The 23,996-nt window shown below is 42.2% G+C and overlaps 2 protein-coding genes across 2 annotated transcripts; one reads left to right on the top strand and one right to left on the bottom strand.

Annotated features, from left to right (window-relative positions):
* The first annotated feature begins 911 nt into the window (after positions 1 to 911).
* Positions 912 to 5,505, top strand: LOC307026366 (corticoliberin-like). The gene is made up of 3 exons (XM_079661708.1): positions 912 to 1,678; positions 3,741 to 3,813; positions 4,748 to 5,505. The coding sequence occupies exon 3, from the start codon at positions 4,768 to 4,770 to the stop codon at positions 5,209 to 5,211; it is 444 nt and encodes a 147-aa protein (XP_079517834.1). The 5' UTR covers positions 912 to 1,678; positions 3,741 to 3,813; positions 4,748 to 4,767; the 3' UTR covers positions 5,212 to 5,505.
* Positions 5,506 to 5,832: 327 nt separating this feature from the next.
* Positions 5,833 to 21,194, bottom strand: LOC307026685 (tripartite motif-containing protein 55-like; the record flags this gene model as incomplete). Its single annotated transcript, XM_079662272.1, has 8 exons — positions 5,833 to 6,240; positions 7,911 to 8,035; positions 9,196 to 9,218; positions 9,892 to 10,125; positions 11,882 to 11,977; positions 14,020 to 14,212; positions 19,301 to 19,469; positions 21,047 to 21,194. Coding segments are annotated over 8 exons (1,077 nt in total), but the record flags the coding sequence as incomplete, so codon positions are not given.
* Between the last annotated feature and the right edge of the window lie 2,802 nt (positions 21,195 to 23,996).

Here is a 23,996-nt window from a genome sequence, read left to right on the forward strand (position 1 = left end):
AGCTCCTCTTCGTCTTACTGCTTGTTGCGTATCACAGGAATAAAATGACCATCCAGCCAAACTACACATATTTGAAGCTTTGGCTTTGCAGCAGGTGTTTTTATTTACTTGAAGGAGTGTATGTATGTCTGTTCGCTAAAGAGACATTATCAAAGGACTTTGAAGTTCCAAACAATTCAAAACATGGAGGTCAAGCTGGGTCACACACACACACACACACACACACACACACACACACACACACACACACACACACACACACACACACACACACACACACACACACACACACACACACACACACACACACACACACACACACACACACACACACACACACACACACACACACACACACACACACACACACACACACACACACACACATTTCTCAGCTGATACCACTCTTCCACATCCATATCAACACACCTACATCATATGAGTTGCAGACATGTATTCTGATGGCCGGCAGGGCCAACATTTATTATATGGAAAATAACTGCCTTTTTGTTCATGTTTTTCATAGAAAACGTGAATTCATGTATTCAAACTGGCAGTTAAAGGGTTAAAATCCTGAAAATAATTTAATATTTGGTATTTTTGATTAGGGCTGAAGTTGCTTTAAGATTGAACCCAAATAATTGATGAAAAAAATATTTTAATATAATGTTTTTATCAAAGTCTTTTGCAGTGGACATTTTTGTCTCAAATGGTCAATAAGCGTGGTCGATTTGTTACACAGGGAATTAAAGACCGATTGGAAAAATGTAAATTGGAATTGCAAAATAGATCGAGAAAATAGCCTTATCACAAAAAATCAGTTCATTTGCACAAACACAACAAAAGTTATTGCAAAATGAAACTTGAAGAATGACCCATATGGACCAAAACGTCCACAGTGATACCGGAGGGAAAGTGAAGTGACGGTTACGTGGTGATGATTGTTGTGCTTTTATGTATGTCTTAATGTGTGCACATGTCTTCAGACTGGGCAACCAATTCCTGACCTTTAGCAACCATTTTCTAACTTGTAAAAATGTGAAAGGGCAAAATATGCATCTCAAAATAACTGGAATCTTCCTCTTGTTGCATTAGTGCTATTTCAAATCTGCACGACTTACTTTGGAACATTAGCTCACACGTGCACAGAGACAACAGGGAAGTAAATCAAGTTGTTTGATCGATTCCTGACCTTTTGCAACCATTTTCTAACGTATACAAATGTGTAACGGCAACACATGCATCCCAAAATAACTACATTTTTCATCCCTATATTTGAAAGTTGCACAACTTACACTTGAAGCATTAAGTTAATAAGTTGTTTGACTGGGTTTTTATTCCGTTACGAATAAATGATAACCGTCTAAGTGACTATAAACGACCTCCATATGTTCCGTTTTCACCCCTTCCTCTAAAGCTAGCAGTATCATTTCACCGTGTTGCGTAATATCTGAACTAATCGAACTCTTTGTCAGCAGACTACTTAAGATTCCTGCGTCTCACGCCTGGATTAATCAGCTCTCCATCCCTCCAGCTGTGACGTGTGTCTACGTGCAGCAGAAGTGAATCAGCGCTGATGCACGACACCTGAATGCAACGCAGGTCAGACAGGAAGCTGCAGAAAGGATCCATCGTTAACAGTTCCTTATGAAGAGGAAGAGCAGTCAGTGTGTGCCAGGTCTGGAGTGTGTGCCTGTGTGCAGCTTTACAGTGCAGACAGAGGGGGGGGGGGGGGGGGGGGGGGTTATCAAAGAATGACAGAGAATTATCTTGACATTTAAAACAATAGAATTTCAACAGAAATATAGATGTTTATATTTTTTGCAAACACTTATTTTTACATCTTTTATTTTATTTATATATTTTTAAACAACTGTATATTTGCTCTTTTTTTCTGTAAAAAACATCTTAATTTGTGTTTTTGTTTTCATCATTATACCCCAAAGCAAATGCCTTTTATGTTTGAACATATTTGGAGATAAACCGGTATCCTGTGCGTTTCAGTGGAAGCAGATTCATTTTAAGAAATAGCCGAGGCATAGAGGGCAAAAACACATCATGCATTATGTATAAAACAATAAAGATTCCAAAGGAAGTTAGGAGTAATGTAATAAACTAATAACAGAGGCAGTGAGGGGAGTTAGAGAAGAGGACTAGATGTGTCTCAGAGAGGCAGTGAGGGGAGTTAGAGAAGAGGACTAGATGTGTCTCAGAGAGGCAGTGAGGGGAGTTAGAGAAGAGGACTAGATGTGTCTCAGAGAGGCAGTGAGGGGAGTTAGAGATGAGGACTAGATGTGTCTCAGAGAGGCAGTGAGGGGAGTTAGAGATGAGGACTAGATGTGTCTCAGAGAGGCAGTGAGGGGAGTTAGAGAAGAGGACTAGATGTGTCTCAGAGAGGCAGTGAGGGGAGTTAGAGAAGAGGACTAGATGTGTCTCAGAGAGGCAGTGAGGGGAGTTAGAGAAGAGGACTAGATGTGTCTCAGAGAGGCAGTGAGGGGAGTTAGAGAAGAGGACTAGATGTGTCTCAGAGAGGCAGTGAGGGGAGTTAGAGATGAGGACTAGATGTGTCTCAGAGAGGCAGTGAGGGGAGTTAGAGAAGAGGACTAGATGTGTCTCAGAGAGGCAGTGAGGGGAGTTAGAGAAGAGGACTAGATGTGTCTCAGAGAGGCAGTGAGGGGAGTTAGAGAAGAGGACTAGATGTGTCTCAGAGAGGCAGTGAGGGGAGTTAGAGATGAGGACTAGATGTGTCTCAGAGAGGCAGTGAGGGGAGTTAGAGAAGAGGACTAGATGTGTCTCAGAGAGGCAGTGAGGGGAGTTAGAGATGAGGACTAGATGTGTCTCAGAGAGGCAGTGAGGGGAGTTAGAGAAGAGGACTAGATGTGTCTCAGAGAGGCAGTGAGGGGAGTTAGAGAAGAGGACTAGATGTGTCTCAGAGAGGCAGTGAGGGGAGTTAGAGAAGAGGACTAGATGTGTCTCAGAGAGGCAGTGAGGGGAGTTAGAGAAGAGGACTAGATGTGTCTCAGAGAGGCAGTGAGGGGAGTTAGAGAAGAGGACTAGATGTGTCTCAGAGAGGCAGTGAGGGGAGTTAGAGAAGAGGACTAGATGTGTCTCAGAGAGGCAGTGAGGGGAGTTAGAGAAGAGGACTAGATGTGTCTCAGAGAGGCAGTGAGGGGAGTTAGAGAAGAGGACTAGATGTGTCTCAGAGAGGCAGTGAGGGGAGTTAGAGAAGAGGACTAGATGTGTCTCAGAGAGGCAGTGAGGGGAGTTAGAGAAGAGGACTAGATGTGTCTCAGAGAGGCAGTGAGGGGAGTTAGAGATGAGGACTAGATGTGTCTCAGAGAGGCAGTGAGGGGAGTTAGAGATGAGGACTAGATGTGTCTCAGAGAGGCAGTGAGGGGAGTTAGAGATGAGGACTAGATGTGTCTCAGAGAGGCAGTGAGGGGAGTTAGAGAAGAGGACTAGATGTGTCTCAGAGAGGCAGTGAGGGAGAGGAGAGAGGCAGAAAATAACTCCCTTTTTTGAGTATTTCCTGAAATGCAGGGACCCCCTCTCATGCTGTGATGGTGCATCAGGTGTGGCACCTTTGGGCCCTCATTTGTTATCTTTATGACAGAGGTAGACGCGCGCACACGCTCACGCACGCTCCCATATGACTCATCTTCACGTGTGAGCGCGCAGCCTCAGCCTCGGTATATAAACGTCCCGCTCCTGATCGTTATAACTTTAGGCTGTTTCTGCAGAGAAGAGAAGGAGGGCGGCATCTCGCCAACACCTGCGACCCAAGAGGCTTACTGGACCCCAAGAAAAACTAAGGTACGCAGACAATCGTTTATGTCATGCTTTCAGACGCATTTCCTTGTTTTCTAGCCAGGGTTTCACTAAGTGGATTCTATTCTTGGTAATTGCAGCATGGAATAAACCGTATCCGACAGATCTGTCTTTACGCGCAGATGTTCCACGTCTTTATACAACTTCTGTTACGATAACATAACACTTTATCCATCCTCACCACAGCGTGCCATCACTGTCTTTTCCTGGGTACATTTTAGGTTTCTGTAACCAAGTGGTCTTCGTTTTATTTCATGCATCAAGTCAAATTTTCATCCTTTCTAGCCGGGGTTTAACTTTTATTCTTGGTAAATGCAGCATGGAATAAACTGTGTCCAATATTGAGACCAAAATCTGTCTTTACGCGCGGATATTCCACGTCTTTGTTTTACTTCTGTTACGATAAAATAACACTTTATCCATCGTTACCACACCGTGCCATTACTGTATCCAATATTGAGCAACATATCTGAGTTTACGCGCAGATTTTCCACATTGCACTCCATCTCTATATATCTGTTCTGCACATTTTAAGATAGTTGCAACACTTTAATCCATAGTTGCCTCACGGTGTCTTTTTGGTGCGTACATGTAAGGCTCCAAGTGGATTCGCTCTTGGTGTCTGCTCTGTATTCTCAAACTTGTATTTGCAGCATGGATTTATATTTAAATGTGTCCATTACTGAGCCAAACACTTTTAACACGCAACTATCCAACATTTCAGGAGATGTTATTCACAACATAAATGTTTTTTTTCGTGCGTAAACTAAGATAAGATAAGATAAGATAGGACTTTATTTATCCCGAAGGAAATTGTTGTGCCAGAGTTACAACAATACAATAAACACATTAAACTGCTCAGCACATTTCATCCGAGAGTTTTGATTTAAAATACTAACGTGTGTGTTTCCCTCCGCAGATTCCTGTTGATATCCTGACATGAAGCTCAATTCATTTGGCACCACCGTGATTCTGCTAGTTGCCTTCTTACCGCGCTACCAATGTCGGGCCATTGAGAGTCCTGGCGGTGCCCAGCAGCAGCAGCCAGGACCCGTGGTGGAGCGGCTCGGGGAGGAGTATTTCATCCGGCTGGGGAACACCGGGGACTCTTCTAACTCTTTCCCAGCCATGATGCTCCCCTCCGGGCTGAACAGAGCGCTGCAGCTGACGCGGCGCCTCCTTCAGGGGAAAGTTGGGAACATCAGGGCGATCCTTGGAGACGATGAGGAGTCCATGGAGAGAGGAAGGAGGTCCGAAGACCCTCCGATCTCTCTGGACCTGACCTTCCACCTGCTGAGGGAGATGATGGAGATGTCCAAGGCGGAGCAAATGGCGCAGCAGGCGCAAAACAACAGAAGAATGATGGAGCTGTTCGGGAAGTGAAGCGCCAAAGATCTCCTCCTCCTCCTCTTCCTCCTCTTCCTCTTCCTGTCGCATCTCCACCATGAGCGCTGCTGTGTCACTCTTATTTAAAGCTTCAACCTCAAACTGCGGAGTTAATGTCGATCACTTATTCTTCATGACAAATACACTCTTTGTTTTGGATTCTGAACCCTGTATTTACGAGATTTATGTTTGTTAATAAACTTATGTGCAACCAGTCATTTTCTGTTGTGCAAGACAACGTCTTATATCTATATTTTAAATAAAAAAATTAAAAGCAATGCTTACACTTCTCTGTGGAAATCCTTACATATAAAATCCAGCTGCTAATGATATTAACAAACATGTTCATTTCCAATCTTACATTTTCAGGAAAGTGAAACATAAAAAAAATCACCTACACTGAGATCGATTCAGAAACTGAATATAAACAACATGGTGTAACATTAATGTGACACACACACACACACACACACACACACACACACACACACACACACACACACACACACACACACACACACACACACACACACACACACACACACACACACACACGTCTGTTGAAATCATCTTGATTCTGCTTTATTCCAGTTCAACGAAAGGATTTGAGAAAGCAGACGCTGTTTGCAGCTTTAATGAAACATGATATTCAATACATGGCATAACGTGGTGTTTTGTTCCAACATGGGAACACATACCTGTGCAACAGAGACTACAGGCGGCATGAAATGGTGAAAATGTCACAGTGATAAAGTTTTATCAGTCATAAAAAAGAATACGAGCGGCAGGGAAAGCTAATGGAGCAGAGAAAGGTCAGAGAAAGAACCAGGACATGTGGAGGAAAGCAGAAACACTGATCCTTTGGTCACCGACACACAGTCTCTTCCTCAGAAACACCTGGAGAAACACCTGGAGAGCCTCTGATGTTTGGTGTTTCTCAGGTAGAGGTGGAGGCTGATTGAGATGTGACAGGAGCCTCCCCCTCTCCATCTTCATCTTCATCATCTTCATCCTCGTCTCCATCGTCTGAGGAGAGAGCAGCACAGGTGAGAAAGCAGCGACTGCCTTTGTTTTTCACTTCTTACATATGTTTTATTGAAGGAATCTGTAGATCTAATAGAAATACATACAGTATATGCGAAAATATATATAAATGTAATACATTGAAATATAAATTCACAACAAAAATATATATAAATAAAACAACATGTATAGCCTCAATGTCCTGAAATAGCTGAACAAGTTAATAGTTGAATGGTTTATCTGAAAGTAGGCTGAAGGAGTTACATATGAAATGTAAGTAGTAGTGAATGAATGTTTACAAACACCTGTGTACGTAAGCCCAGAGATCAAAGGTTACCATGGTGACGTTATCAAAAGACCTGTTTACGTGAGCCCAGAGATCAAAGGTTTCCATGGAGATGTGCTGTGAAAGGGGAGCCTTTCCATTTGATCTGAAGGACAATTTTTGACAAGTTTTTGTCTCTTCATGCCCTCAAGAGGCATTTTGTTTAATATTTGTTCTTAATTCTTTTTTATTTTCCAACCTAGGAGAGGTTTTCCTACGTTTTTCATGAAACATTATGTCTGAGGAGTGTAGGGTTTGGGAATTATGGCAAGTTTAAAAGTCTTTATGGGCGAATTTCAAGAAAACTCTGTTTTGAGATCAAAGCACTCTAGACTTAACGAGCTGCTCCATCCACTCTAATGTTAAAATCTGAAGAAAGCCTCTCTGCCAAGCTCCAAACTAAGTTCAATATCTCAAAGAGTTTAAAAGATATGAAAAATCTGAAGAACAAGTTTTATAGCTGAAGGTCTTTTGATCATTTTAAAGTTGGAATGAAGTGTCTAGCTGAAAGTATGTGGAAGGAGAAGCATTTGGCGTAAGGTGTAGGAAAAGAGGATTTGAAGGCATCTCCCATTGACTTCCATGTTAAAAAAAGAGTTTAAAGCTGAATATTTCAAAAAGTATGACATATTTTGAAAAAGTTGAAGGTTTCTCATCGATTTCTGAAAAGGCTGAATAGTTTAATATTTGAATGTTTTCTGTAGCTGAAAGTAAGCTGAAGTTATGAAGAGTCAAAGTATTGGTTGATTTGACGATCTTTTTTTAACATGGTAGTCAATGGGAGGAGCCTTCAAATCCTCCTTTACCTACATTTTGCGCCAAATGCTTCTCCTTCCACATACTTTCAGCTAAAGACTTCATTCCAACTTTCAAATAATCACAAGACCTTAAGAAAGATATTAAACAAAATGCCTCTCGAGGGCATGAAGACAGAAAAACGTGTCAAAATGTCCACCTAGCTCCCATTAGACTGCATGTAAACAATTTCCGGATCTTTCTTCAGAGCAGAGAGAAGTAAACTTTAAACAAACTGCTCCCATCTTCACATTTTACACACAAAACCAAAAAAACATATTTCAGTTCATTAGGGTTCCCTGATGCTCACGGTCTGTTCATTTTTTGATAGGAGCCATAGTTTTTGAACAGGTGGCCAAATCGTCAGATATGATCCTCAATGCATTCTTAATGACACTCAGTGCTGCAGCTGGTTGCCATGGTGTTGCTGGGCAGATTGAAACCTTTGATCTTAGGGCTCACACAGGTGGATCCATCTATCTATCTATCTATCCATCTCTGTCTCTCTATCTATCCATCTCTCTCTCTCTCTCTCTCTCTCTCTCTCTCTCACCCTGCAGGAAGTCGAGGCTCTTCAGCGCTCGGCCCTCCTTCGTGAATTCAACGCTGAAGTGATCCATGTTCTCATATCCTCGCTCCACTTTATCCAGATGAGCCGTGCTGCAGGCGTCCGTGAGCCTGGAGAGAGACAGGTGGATCAGAATCTATTGATCAGACTCAATCTATTGATCCCAGATCGGGGAGTAGCTTTTAACCCCTTTACACCCGGCACTCTCCCGCTCAAATTGTCTCAGACATTGAGGTCTAAAAACATTTAAGAATCCTTTGCGATAAAGTTATGTGTAAAAAAAAAAGCCACAACGGAAATAATGTCCACATTTTGCACCCGTTTGAACCGTTAGTGTCAAATGAACATATAAAGTCTCTAATATATATCTTCTTTATCTTAATTCCTAACAACATATGAAGCGTCTATGAATAGTGTTATCAAATTCTGAAAATAAGTTTAATTTATGTTAAAGTTTTATGTAAAAACCCATCTCCAAAATAATAAAGACTGCATCCAACAATATATAGATAACATGAAATCAGATCAGACTGACTCGAGACATAACTGAGGTCGAAAAACATTCAGGAGAATCGTTGGTGATAAAGTGAAATGTAAAATACAGTTCAGCTAGAGGAGTTCAAACAGCTACACACTAAGGAGTGATGATGATGTAACGTACACTTCTCAGTCGGCAGACTTTTGGACAAACACGCGTGTCTTTATTCCATCTTTCAGAACAAGGTGTGCACTCCAGGTGTACGCATCAGAGCAGAAAGATAGACATGGTAACAAATACACATTGAAATGTTACTTGTCATGCATTTTGCAGACTGTTCGACGTCTCTCTGTTTCCATCGTGATAAAGTTATGTGTTAGAATCCACCTCCAAAATAATAAAGTCTGCTTATCCAACAAGATAGAGAAGACATGACATGAGAAAGCATGACGCAGAGTTTGAGTTCAGTTTGAGTGCTTTTCATCGAGGTGTTGTTATATATATATTTATATCAGACTGATCAGGAGTTATTCCTGGAAGTCTCAGCTAATTCTTTGATGCGTTTCACAGAGCAGGTGTTACATGTGAACAAAGAAAGAGCAGCTGAGAAGACGTCACACACATTGTTAGTTTCTAATAACTCCGATAGGAGCTGGAGGGCGGAGGCACAGGTCAGATGCTTCTCCACTGTGGGCCACCGTAGTTACTCCACAAGTTACTTCTTATTGACTTCAAATGACATTTGGTTATCTTCTTTTAATTACTAGACATCTTAGAAACACATGTACTCACTTTTTGAGCAGAGGCTTGGTGTTCTGTAGGAGAGAAGCAGAAACACACACGGAGCGTCACACACTGATCTCCATGAATCATTTCAACCGTATTTAATTCAGTGTACACTATTTCATTTCATATTCTGTTCTTGTACATATCATATTCTTCTTACATGTAGACTTCTTGCACTATTTTTTATTGTATTTGATTATATATGTTGCATCGTTGGAGGAGCTCAGGTCAGGAGGATCTCATTGATTCAAAGATTGACAGGTTTCATGGTCATATGCTCAGAAGCTACAGTATAGAAGTAATACAAATAGAAAATACAAATAGAAAATACAAATAGAAAATACAAATAGAAAATACAAATAGAAAATACAAATAGAAAATAGTGCAAGAAGTCGATATACACGTGAACATGATATGATATATACAAGAACAGAATGTAACGTTAAATATTGTACATCATAACAAAAGTAGATACGGTTTGTTGCAGTGATAACTATTTAGATAAATGAGTAAGTAGACACAGTGGAGGAGGTCAGCATTTGACCCCCTGCAGAGCGTGAGTTAGAACTTGGTGCTAACTATGTAAGTGAGTAGATTGCATGATGACAAACAGATGGATGTTTATGGAGGCACGTCACAGAGCTCAGGTGTTTAGCAGTCTCATATGACAGTCAACCCTTTGCAGTGTGTGTCCGGTCTCACCTGCAGGAACAGAGCCATCTCCGGCTCCTCCATGTTCTGGATGCCGTGCTCCACCGTCTTGCAGCTCTCCTCCAGATGTTCCGCGTACTTCTTGTTCAGTCCTCTGATGTACGTCAGCTTCTCGTCCTGCTCCGACGTCACTTTCTGACTCATGTCCCTCTTCTTCCCCTCCAACACCGAGTACAGGAGGTCGAACTTCTCACACACCAGAGTCTTCTGCCGACGGCCGTTCTCCTACACACACACACACACACACACACACACACACACACACACACACACACACACACACACACACACACACACACACACACACACACACACACACACACACACACACACACACACACACACACACACACACACACACACACACACACACACACACACACACACACACACACACACATATTTTAACCCTATTTTAATGCCATTCCAAAATATATTTAAGACCAATGATATGTGTTCTACTTCCACTGTTTTATCAGTGTTAAGACTCCTCCTCACTACCTCCACCTGCTGCAGGTAAACCTCAGGTTAACCTCAGGTGAACCTCAGGTAAACTTCAGGTGAACCTCAGGTGAACCTCAGGTAAACTTCAGGTAAACTTCAGGTGAACCTCAGGTTAACTTCAGGTGAACTTCAGGTAAACTTCAGGTGAACCTCAGGTAAACTTCAGGTGAACCTCAGGTGAACCTCAGGTGAACCTCAGGTAAACTTCAGGTAAACTTCAGGTGAACCTCAGGTGAACTTCAGGTGAACCTCAGGTGAACTTCAGGTAAACTTCAGGTGAACCTCAGGTAAACTTCAGGTGAACCTCAGGTGAACCTCAGGTGAACCTCAGGTAAACTTCAGGTAAACTTCAGGTAAACTTCAGGTGAACTTCAGGTAAACTTCAGGTGAACCTCAGGTAAACTTCAGGTGAACCTCAGGTGAACCTCAGGTGAACCTCAGGTAAACTTCAGGTAAACTTCAGGTGAACCTCAGGTGAACCTCAGGTAAACTTCAGGTGAACCTCAGGTAAACTTCAGGTAAACCTCAGGTGAACCTCAGGTAAACTTCAGGTAAACCTCAGGTGAACCTCAGGTAAACCTCAGGTAAACTTCAGGTAAACCTCAGGTGAACCTCAGGTAAACTTCAGGTGAACTTCAGGTAAACTTCAGGTGAACCTCAGGTGAACCTCAGGTGAACCTCAGGTAAACTTCAGGTGAACCTCAGGTGAACTTCAGGTGAACCTCAGGTGAACCTCAGGTAAACTTCAGGTGAACCTCAGGTGAACTTCAGGTGAACCTCAGGTGAACCTCAGGTAAACTTCAGGTGAACCTCAGGTAAACTTCAGGTAAACCTCAGGTGAACCTCAGGTAAACTTCAGGTGAACCTCAGGTAAACTTCAGGTAAACCTCAGGTGAACCTCAGGTAAACCTCAAGTAAACTTCAGGTAAACCTCAGGTGAACCTCAGGTGAACCTCAGGTAAACTTCAGATAAACCTCAGGTGAACCTCAGGTGAACCTCAGGTAAACTTCAGGTAAACCTCAGGTGAACCTCAGGTGAACCTCAGGTAAACTTCAGGTGAACTTCAGGTAAACTTCAGGTGAACCTCAGGTAAACTTCAGGTAAACCTCAGGTGAACCTCAGGTGAACTTCAGGTGAACCTCAGGTGAACCTCAGGTAAACTTCAGGTGAACCTCAGGTGAACCTCAGGTAAACTTCAGGTGAACCTCAGGTGAACCTCAGGTAAACTTCAGGTGAACCTCAGGTGAACCTCAGGTAAACTTCAGGTGAACTTCACTACTCAATCCACTGTCTGTTGTCCAGAGGTAGAGATACAGTGAGAGAATGCAGAAGAGACAGGTGGATGAACCGTATTTAATGTTGTCTCAATGTGTGTAGAGATCCGTCCTGCAGTGTGGGTGATGCAGTGTGTGTGTGTGTGTGTGTGTGTGTGTGTGTGTGTGTGTGTGTGTGTGTGTGTGTGTGTGTGTGTGTGACCTCTATGACCCTGCAGGCCTCCTCCAGCTGGCTGACGATGCCCTGCATGCGGTCGTTGTTCCCGACCATCATCGCGATCCCGTCACTCAGCTCCGACTGAGAGGAAAACACAGAGAGATGATGATAATGACGATGATGATGATAATGATGATGATGATGATGATGATGATGATGATGATGATGATGATGATGATGATGATGATGATGATGATGAGACGTTACAGAAGAGATTTCAATGCGAGGAGTTCACAGTGAAAGCACCAGCACCAAACACACACCAAGGAGTTACTATGCATTATATAACGCAGGGGTCCCCAACCCCCGGTCCGCGGACCGGTACCGGGTGTTACTGCCGGGCCGCGAAATAGCTGTGAGTTTATCGTAATATTTGCAGAATTATAAATATATAAAAATATTTTATAAAAAGAAATTCAATAATTTATTTTATTTTATTTTATAACAGTCATATTATTTCATCCAAAACATTAAAAAATAAATCTAAATGGGTTAGCATAAGGTCTCAGCCTCTCGTGCACAGAGAAAGTTACCGATGCGCCAATAGGAAGTGGAGCACACAGGAGACAACCGTTTAATCGCAGACTGTTATGTTTGTGGGGGAATGGCAGTGCAGACATTATTTCAGATATATTCGAACTCGGACTTTATTTTAAGGACATTGGGGCCAGGGGGGGGGTAGAGATATTTGTTTAATTGTAAAGCCTCCTTCACTTCATGAAATGGCTGCAGCATCAGGAGGCAGCCTCTGAGAAGTGCAGCACCAGCACGTACACACCGCCTTCACTGTGTTCACCACTGCAGGCTGCTACGTTTCAACCACACACACCTCTACACACACACATGCCTCTACACACACACACACACAACTCTACACACACACACACAACTCTACACACACACACACACACACACCTCTACACACACACACACACACACACACACACACCTCTACACACATCGAACGGCCAGATTATTCCCCCTATTACTCGTTGTATGAAGGAAATGTCCGGTCACAAAGGCGCATGATGTGTATGTGAGTATGTGCTCTGCTCAGCTCCGCTGTGTGTGTGTATGTTCGGTGTGTGTGTGTGTGTGTGTGTGTGTGTGTGTGTGTGTGTGTGTGTGTGTGTGTGTGTGTGTGTTTGTGTGTGTCCAACAATGGCATTTGTTTTCAAATGACCATGAACAGTAATTTACACACATCTGGCCAACTCCACAGGTATGTGGGTGTTCCCAAAAGAAGTTAGTTTAATCTTAATCTCGATGTAGTGCTAAATGCTGTCGGAGTGCACCGGAACGAACGCCCCGGTATGACGTTATTATGGCTGGCTAACAAGCCCAGGGGTCTCCCTGACATTTCAGTTATATCAACATGTGTACAGTGGTCCTAATTTGTTTTAATTGTATCCTGGTTTTAAACGTTGTTAATATGTTTTGGATGCATATTGTTCTATTATTTGTTCAGGCTGTTACATACAATTAGCCTCTGTCGCCACCTGCTGGTGAGTAAATATTAAAATCAGCTAAAATTGACAACCGGTCCGCAAATTTTTTTTTATGTATCTGCCGGTCCTTGGCACAATAAAGGTTGGGAACGCCTGATGAAACGTACATTTTATAATGCTTATTGAACACAAACACACGTCTATTTATATCATCTTTCTTATAAAACAAGAACAAGTGGTGTACTCAACATTTACTGTAAGTATCAGTATTAAAATATAGACAACATAGTTATTATGCATGATACAACACCTGTTGAAATGTTATTTCTCATGCACTTAGCAGACTTTTGAACTGGTCTCTCTGTCTCCCTCTCAGGAGTTCTGCTCTGGTCTTCTTGGTCTGGTAGATGCTGGAGATGTTCAAAGTAAAGTGCCAGCACCAAAATATACATCAAGGACTTCTTATGCATGATATAATATACATCTTGCATGCATATTGCAGAGTTTTGGACACAAACACACGTCTATTTATTCCATCTTTCTTATAAAATATGACAAGAACAAGGTCTGCACTCAAGGTGTAAGCATCAGTACCAAAAGATAGACAAAAGAGCTATGCATGATATAACACATGTTGAAATGTTATTTCTCATGCACTTAGCAGCCTGCTGTTACCTTCTTGGTCTGGAAGATGCTGGAGATGGGCGCCACCTCGCAGTCTTTGTGCTCTCCGAACACTTTGCACATGGAGCAGGTGGGCACGGCGTGCGTCACGCAGTAGATGTTGATCTTCTCCCCCTCGTGCACGGCACACATCGGAGACTCCTCCTTCCTCTCGGAGGCCGGCGTGCTGCTGCTGCTGCTGCTGCTGGGGAGGAAACACACCTATGGTCACCACAAAGATACAAAGAGACAAAAAACGCAACCAAAAAACACAATAAATAACCCAAGATGTTATTTATTATCTATGTTTTCATTATATTAAAACACTGTGACCTCAGATGATGACTCACTGACACTAAACTATGGGCTCAGAACAGTCTCATAATACACACATGCACACAGAAGGATTCACACTTGTATTTCCGGATCCACACTTGTGTTTTTCAATGCACACACAAATGTGTTCCGTTTCATATACATGTAAATAAAATCCAAATACAGGAAAAAGTTTTACATATGTATTTTTGATCCTCACATATTTGTTTTCTGTTGAAAACCTCTGAACCTGCAAACACAAACCGCTTTCTGTGCACGGATCGCTGTGCATTCGTGTGTGGGTTTTTTGAGACTCCCCTGAAGGTCAGCCGATTCGTACTTGTAATTTCTCTCATCTATAGCCAATCAGATGTCTCCTCCAGTCTAAGCCAATCACATGAGCGCGCCCCCACGAGGGGTAGATTTCTTGCGTTCATGACACTTCATATACGCATTTTGCGCAGTCCGGTCAGCTCGCTAAACAGAGGGCGGGGCTTCAGGTGATCATGCAGAGCTGCGTGTCTCCGTCAGACTCAGCAGCTGATCTGATCTCTCTCTCGCGTCCGGTTATACTTCACTCGCGTTTATGTCCATATCGATCAGATCCAGCTCTCCTGATCGGCCTTTATAGAGAGCACCGATCGATCAAACTATTTAGAGTGAATATCGGCCGATAATGACCGGCGTTGACAGTTCACTGTCTAGCACTGGTTTCGTAGTACACTGATCGATTAGGCTAACCCTAAGCTAGGGGTCAACAACCCGCAGCCCACAGGCAGCATGCGGCCCTTTAAGCCCTCTGCTCTGGCTCCCTTGAGCTTAGACAAAAATAAGAAGGAAATAAAATAAAAGTATTTGTAGGACTATTTATATTTTGTTGCACGGTTGAACATGTTACGTATCTTGTATTTTGAGGTGATACTGTGACACATAAATAAAAAACAAAACGGTTTTAATTAGGTTAACTAAAATATGCGTCACATACTGCTACGGTCCCGCGCGAGCGCATTTTCCTGCGGGTGAATAACCTGACCCCCGGCTCGATGAGCGAACTATGGATCAATCAAAGAAAAGTACCGGAGGAACATGGGATTTAATTCTGTGTGGACAGAGTTATATGCTTTCACAGCAAACGATGCTGGTTTACCGGTATGTTTGATATGTAGAGAGAAGTTGTCAAAGGTGCTGCGGCCTTTACGCATCGAGGAACAACACGGGAGAGGAAGACAGCTGACAATCTTCAGTCATAATTCAATCGGGTATGTAATTTATTTCAGAAAACACTTTTTGTTATATTCCATGGAATGCTCTTAACGTCCCGATAGCAATGAATATATTAAATGCTTTGACAATAAATACATAAAAAAATGAATCTCTGGAAGCCGCAGCGCTGTAAAAAGCACGACCAATCATTTTAGCCGGCCCGGCTAAAATAACTGGATGGCCTACCTGCCTTCCATCCAGGGGCGGATTGGTCATCGGGACGTTCGGGACGAATCCCGATGGGCCGGTACTGAAGTTGGCCGGTCGGACGATGTGGGCCGGCCGGTAACCGGCAGGGCTCGTCATTATAAATGGCTCGCTGGCCCGGAAGCACTATTTAGACACCCCGGGCCAGCATAACGTACTTTCCACTAGCCCGCTCGGGCCACTAAAAAATATTGTTTTAAAAGAATTGTCCTGCGGTATTGGTATTTTGACTAGCAATTTAGTTAAATTGTTTCGTTTATCAACGCTACAACATAGAGTTCCGTGAGTCGGTTGTCGTTGTTGGGTGAAAAGCAAACAGCTGTTTGCTGCGGAGCGCAGCGCGAGCAGGCTCCCGTGAGCGGGAGCGCTCTCCTTCACTACAGACTATCGCGCCACCTAACCATTCGCCAAAATGTTTTTAATACCAGCGGTAACCGGCCAAGCGCCGGGCAAAAAACAATCTTCAAATAAAAGAAAGTTACCGGAGGAGTTAAAGGAGAGTGACAGGGAGCATGAGAAGAAGAGGTGAAGTGACGCGTCCTAAAACCCTTTTATAATCTATCGATTAGATTTATGATTTGAACATTATAAAAGTAGGGTAGACATGTGGAGATTATCCGGCTGAACAAAACGTGCATTTATCAAACAGGTTTGTTTTCCACAGACCTTATTTCCAGCTATTTTCCAAAACCCTTTTGAGAAATCCCATTGCTCTTTGTCGAGGGAACCAGCAGCTTACTCCCTGGTTTAGGACGCGTCACTGCACCTCTCAATATGATGCCAATATAAACAAGGTCTTCTGTCGGCTCTGTAAATCAATGCCGACCTATGCTGACAAGTAAGTGAAGATTAGACAATATAACGGTATTGGCGAAATGTCCCAGCAGTTTAGGAGAATGAAGGTTCTAATCTAATCTATTACATAGCCATTAGATTTCTAACTCCTAATGACAGGAAGGCAGAGAGTGCTTTATACAAATAATAATACTCATAATAATAGCAGACATTTTTTACAATGACCAAAATATCATTATTTTAATAAACCAAATATGAACAATTGAGGGAAATGAGGAAGAACTGATGATTCAAATGTTGCAATACAAGTAGTAATGTAGTTAGTGCATAAATTACTATTGCAACAAATGTGTTCATTTTCTTCATTATTAGTCGATTTTTTTTTTTGGACGAATGCTCCGGGCCAGTGGTTACAATGGTGGGGGGGGGGGGGGGGTACAATGCTATACAATGCCAGTGGCCTTTTACCCTTAATGTCTTTGTCTACCTCTGCTGTAAGTCACTAGCACCGCGGTGGGCCGGCGGTACCGAAGTGGGCCGGTCGAGAGTCCCGGGCTGATTTGTAGTCCCAGTCCGCCCCTGCTTCCATCTGTGCACAAACTTATCTCGTGGCCTCATTGGTCATGTGCGCGTTCGTGTGTGTTGGAGGAGGGGCTCTGTGAGGAAGTCTGAAGGAAGAGGCATATTTTTTCCGGTTTAGTATTTTCAAATTCTAGCGCACTCGAGCTGGCTTCTCCATTCTTAACTACCCTACCTTTAACTATTTTTAGGGTGCAGCTTTATGTTTTATTTATTTCAAAGTGGCCCCATTTTAATAATATTTTTTTTTCTTTCAAATGTGCAGAGGACTCCCCAAGTGCTGTGTTTAATTTTGTTAAAGTAGGCCTTTGTATTATTTTTAATTCTCCCTATAGGAGTTCTTTGTTTCTTATTGGAGGTTAACAGTTTTATATAATGTAATAAATAGCCTAATAAATGCAAGAAAACTTTAGTTTTTGTCTGATATAACAATAAATACAACTTTATTAGCTATCAAGCTATGAAATATGTTTTGCGACTCCAGACAAAAAAATGTTTGGGGGAAAAAGGAGCAAAATGGCTCTTTTGGACAAAAAGGTTGCAGACCCCTGGGCTAAGCTAACCTGTAGCTGCTCCCTCCACACTCACAACAACTTCATGCAGACATAAATAAAGCAGCTGTATTCGCCATACAGGAAACACACATTTAAAACGGTTTTACCTGCCAAGCATTCATCAATGGTTCGGAAAGTGGCGCTGTACCTTAATAATATAAAGGCTTGTATTTGCGTGCATTTCCTGTTCGGAAACTGAGAGTGGAGGTGTCCTGAGATTAGCGCCTGCAGGCAGGCGTACATGAAGCGCTACGTGATGAACGCAAGAAATCTACCCTCGTGGGGGCGCGCTCATGTGATTGGCTTAGAATTGAGGAGACATCTGATTGGCTATAGATGAGAGAAATTACAAGTACGAATCGGCTGACCCTCAGGGGAGTCTCAAAAAACCCACACACGAATGCACAGCGATCCGTGCACAGGAAGCGGTTTGTGTTTGCAGGTTCAGGGGTTTTAAACGGAAAACAAATATGTGAGGATCAAAAATACATATGTAAAACTTTTTTCTGTGTTTGGATTTTATTTACATGTATATGAAACGGATCACATTTGTGTGTGCATTGGAAAACACAAGTGTGGATCCGGATGAATCCTTTTGCTGATCATGAAATACAAGTGTGAATCCTTCTGTGTGCATGGGTGTATTATGAGACTGTTCTGAGCCCATACTACATAAACACTGATATATGAGAGATGTCAAAAGTACATCCTTTACTCAAGTAAAAGTAAAGAGGCTTTGAAATGTACTTCAGTAAAAACGCCACCAAACACACATTCAAACTAAAGGAACCAGCCTGTTTGGAAAATGTGAGAAGTAGAAAGTACAGGTATTTGTGTTCAACATGTAAGAAGTAGAAAGTACAGGTATTTGTGTTCAACATGTGAGAAGTAGAAAGTACAGGTATTTGTGTTCAACATGTGAGAAGTAGAAAGTACAGGTATTTGTGTTCAACATGTAAGAAGTAGAAAGTACAGGTATTTGTGTTCAACATGTAAGAAGTAGAAAGTAAAAAGTCGTCTGTACTGATACCAGAAAAATGTACTCAAGTAACAAAGTATTTGTACTCCAAGACTTCAGCTGATTGATGTCAGGGTGAAATGTCACAGGAACAGAGCAGCTATTGATCGTCCTTCAGCTCTGATCGATAACACTGAGCAGGTGTATGATGGATTTATGAATAACTGACTCTCTTCTTCCCATACCAATGACTCAGGGCTTTATGTGGACAACCAATCAGAGGAGACACTGAGTGTGGTCGATTAAATCAATCAATTCCTCAGTGTGTGTAACCTTTGGTCAGCTGACGCCACGGAGAGACGTGATTGAAGATGGGCTTTTATTGTGAAAGGTAAACACAGATATCTCCAACATCTGGATCTTTTTAAATGACACACCTACTTTTTATTTATGGAGAGATTACTGAGATATCACAGTCACCAGGTGATGCAAAACCACCACCAACAGTCATCAAATAAGTGTGTGTGTGTGTGTGTGTGAGTGTGTGTGTGTGTGTGTGTGTGTGTGTGTGTGTGTGTGTGTGTGTGTGTGTGTGTGTGTGTGTGTGTGTGTGTGTGTGTACCTGCTGGTCTCCTGTTTGAACATGTCGATGATGTTCTCCACCAGCAGGTTCCTCTGCAGACCGTAGACTCCGTGGCGATCCAGAACAACCTCATGTCTGCAGGAGGGACAGCGGAACCTTCCACCAGAAGAAATAGATCCTCCTCTGGTGGGGAGGTAGGGGTTAGAGGCCCTACAAAACACACACACACTCACACACACACCACACACACACACACACACACACACACACACACACACACCACACACACACACCACACGCACACACGCACACACACACACACACACACACACACACCACCACACACCACACACACACACACACCACACGCACACACACACACACACACACACACACACACACACACACACACACACACACACACACACACGCACACACACACACACACACGCCACACACCCACACCACACACACACAACCACACACACACAGCACACACACACACACACACACACACACACACACACACACACACACACACACACACACAAGTTGATTTCTTTAGATATCTTGTTTTTTATATCTTGATATTTAGCCCCACATTTTTACAACAACAAAGAATAACTGGTACCTTAGAGACTGACGAGTTTTTAATCACCAGACGGTATATTTAGGTTTTTAAATGTGTACATATCGTCACAATCCTTCACGAGAACAACACTTCTACTTTGTGAGGTTTTTGTGTCATTATTATTCCCCAAAAAACGCTTCAGTTGCGTCCGGAAGAACGTTCTGATTATATGAGCATCATACCATCAAAGTGTTCTATGATGCAGGCAAACTAACACACGTGACCCCAAACGAGTAGAGAACATAACCCCCCATCAGGGGAACTCAAATAATTGAAGTTCCAATTCTTTGCGATTTGCAGCATTTGTTCAGTGGTTGTGATTTATGATATGAACACTGCTTTTTAAACACAGCCTTATCTCTTCGGTTGGGACTTAACACACTCAGATGTTCTGTCTTTCTGATCAGCATAATATCCTCATGTGTTGAAAACACAAAGAGCGTATAAAGAGTTGGAGAATAAAACATCACAAAAAAGTGAAGAACTAAAATAATTGACAATTCTTTACGATTTTTGCATTTTGTTCAGTGCTTGTGATTTATGATATGAACACTGCTTGTAATCACAGTCTTTACTTCTCCATTCTGTCAGAGTGACAGCTTCAACACGAACAGAGGCTCCTCCTGACTCCGATCCATATTTAGAGAACATTAAACTCAACAAACAAAGAAATATAGAAGTGTTTACATTGATTTAAATTAGCAGAGCTGGGAAGTCGTGAAGTACAAATACTTTGTTACTGTACTCGAGTACATGTTTCTGGTATCAGTACTTTACTCCACTACTTTTTTTTTATAAAGAAGAGGACCAATGGAAGCTTTGTCATGTTGCCGTTGTTCAGCATGGAAACATTCATTAGCTAACAATGACATTATTGTTTCTATTAATATAAAGGGAGGTCAGGTACTCTTTAAAAACAGCTGCTAGTTATGGGTACTTTTTATTGAAGTACATTTCAAAGCTCTTTACTTTGACTTGAGTAAAGAAGTTTAGTCCAGTACTTCTACTTTCACCAGAGTATTTTTAAACACCAGTATCTGTACTTCTACTTGAGTGTGTTTACTTCTACCCTCTCTGATAGTTAGTGACCTTTAAAACGCAACAAACCAGAGAAGTATAGATATCTTTAGAAGGATATGAACGCAGTGTTTTTACCGTGAACACGTCGTTTGGCACACCTTCCTGCAGAGGTTGTGTTGGCAGGGCAGGATCACCACTGGCTTGGTGAAGATCTCCAGACAGATCGGGCAGATCAGCTGCTTCTCCAGGTTCTCCATGGAGTTCATCGTGCAGACCAGTAGATTAATCACTGCTTTAACTCTTTAACTAACCCCAAACTAACCCAAAGTATCAGAGCAGTGAGCGTAGAGAGAGTGAGAGCTCCAGAGGCCTCGCTGTGTCACGTCTGTTTTTAGAAACCTTCTGCTGAGGCGTCACTGGAGACATTTTCACCCTGCCCATAAATACACTGACCAGGCTGACCCCCCCCCCCCCCCAAATACAGCTGAGAGGGGGAGGGGAGGTTCATCTACTTTAGCACAGGCAGGAAGCTGGGGTTATCAAGGGGTGAATTGGGCTAAACTCAGATAAATTCAATAAAGATAATTATATAATAAAAAGTATAAAAAAATGGGGCAAATGTAGTTTCATGCTCCATTTCAGAATGAATAAATATAGATACTATAAAAGATAAATACATGTGTTTTAATAAATATATTTATTCACACACAGAAGTTAAATGTCCATAAAATAAGATTTACAGTAAAATAGATACATATAACTATAAGGATTTAAAGAAAGAATATGCAATAAAAGATTAATAAAACAATTATGAAATGTGTTATGTGTGATTTACTGTGTGTGTTGTGGTGTGTGTGTGTGTGTGTGTGTGTGTGTGTGTGTGTGTGTGTGTGTGTGTGTGGTGTGTGTGTGTGTGTGTGTGTGTGTGTGGTGTGTGTGTGTGTGTGAGTGTGTGTGTGTGGTGTGTGTTGTGTGTGTGTGTGTGTGTGTGTGTGTGTGTGTGTGTGTGTGGCTCTGGGTGCATGAACCTCGCCACTTAGAGGGAGCTTTAGTGTATTCTCCCTATATTATATTCTGTTTGTTAGTGAGCTGTGATTCAGAAGATACGAGCAGTTTTATTTATCACATATAAATATCAATCTATCAAATGTCAGAGTTAAAGAGGGTCCCTGATTTAACCTCCTGCTCCATCTGGTGTCAGGAACACGGTACTGCAGTGTGATTTTACACACAGTAAATACAGACATTTAATGGGTGTTTAAAACCATGAAATGAAGTTCATATTTGTACATGTAGTAGTTGGTCTTGCTTAATCTGCAAATAAACACATCTGTGATTTATGATTATTTCACTTTTTTCATTAATTTATTTGTCATTTTCACCTTTTTCTCTCATTTAAAAAAGTTGTCGTTGCAAGACCAAGGTGTCCTCATGAACAACTATACAAATACTTTAAATAGTGTTTAAATGATAAATATGTATGTATTAAAATTACTATGTTCCCCTGTAATTAGCAGTTTGTTTACTTGATGCCACTGTTGTTTTTTTGTCAACACAAATGTAATAATTTCCTGTTTACTAACTTTCTCTGAAACCTTTTTAGTGGAAAATGGAAATCGAAGTTACAGATTTTCTCTGAATTTAATCCACGCTCACATTCACAAGGGCCTCATGCCATGCAATGTTTAATACATTTTACTCTATACTGCTAAATGTGTCGCTTATTACCGATATAATCATCATTGACCTCCGTTATTTATGTCCTTGCTCTTCACAGTGTGCATGTGTGTATATGCTGCTGTTGTTGTTTTTAAATGTATAAATAGATTGTTTCCTCTGCTGTCCAACATGTTTGTGCAGCAGCTGCAATACCTGCGGACAACCGCCAGAGGGGCAGCATCCGTCGTTATATTGCAGCACATGTGAAGGAAGTGCCCAAAGTGTGATGGTTCTTAATATCTTTTACACCTGTTTATACACTAAGTATAACACACCATCAAGACATTGTTTATTTGCAACTACAAGTTCTTCGAAAAGAAGAAAGTAATTTAAAGGTTTATTTACATTTATATTCCAATTAATAAACAACTCAAATTTACAAAGAGCAAATAGTAAATATATAAGTTATTTGTAATAACAGGCATTTGGGGGTGGAATGTATGTGTGTGTGTGTGTGTGTGTGTGTGTGTGTGTGTGTGTGTGTGTGTGTGTGTGTGTGTGTGTACATTACATGTCACAAGAGCAATTGGGGTGAAGTGTCTTGCCCAGGGACACAACGACATGCTGACTGCAGTGGGGTTTGAACCTGAACCTGTGACCCCCTGATCCGAACACCAACGCACAACCCACTGCACCACACGCCTCCCACAGGCACGTGTTAGCACTGTTTGATTGTCATGCACGAGATCCATTATGGGGTTTATTGTGAAATCTAACCTTCATCATTAATTGTGATGCAGATCTTTAATCTGTTTTTATTGACTTCCCTGTGATAAGCTATGAACTGAGGGAAACATGATCATACTATGATATCAATAATATGGTGGTCGTAATAATAATAGTTACGGCATATTAGTCTAAGAATAGTTTATGTGTGTGTCTTGCAACTTCCTCATTATTACATATATACAGGTGTGTGTGTGTGTGTGTGTGTGTGTGTGTGTGTGTGTGTGTGTGTGTGTGTGTGTGTGTGTGTGTGTCTTGCAACTTCCTCATTATTATAGATAAATATATAGGCTACCTGCTGTGTGTGTGTGTGTGTGTGTGTGTGTGTGGTGTGTGTGTGTGTGTGTGTGTGGTGTGCGTGCGTGTGTGTGTGTGTGCGTGCGTACGCTTGTGTGTGAGTGTGTGTGCGTGGGTGTGTGCGTGCGTGCGTGTGTGTGTGTTCCCGTGCTGTAAAGGGGCGTGGTTTGATCCCTCATCACATCTGATGCAGTTTCCCAGCATGCATTAATCTGCCTGAGGGACCGTGTTTTCTCCCCGGCTCTCTGCAGCTGTGTTCCCCGGCCAGAGGAGCCTGATCTCCGGTGTCTGCAGCGGGCATGGCCCGGTCCTTTTGATCCGAGCGGAGCGTCTCCTCCTCGG

The sequence above is a fragment of the Notothenia rossii genome (genome assembly GCF_949606895.1).
Source record: "Notothenia rossii genome assembly, chromosome: 12".
Lineage (NCBI taxonomy): Eukaryota > Metazoa > Chordata > Actinopteri > Perciformes > Nototheniidae > Notothenia > Notothenia rossii.

Excerpts from the sequence above, each read along its gene's own strand:
- LOC307026366 (XM_079661708.1), top strand. The coding sequence starts at position 4,768 with ATGAAGCTCAATTCATTTGGCACCACCGTGATTCTGCTAGTTGCCTTC.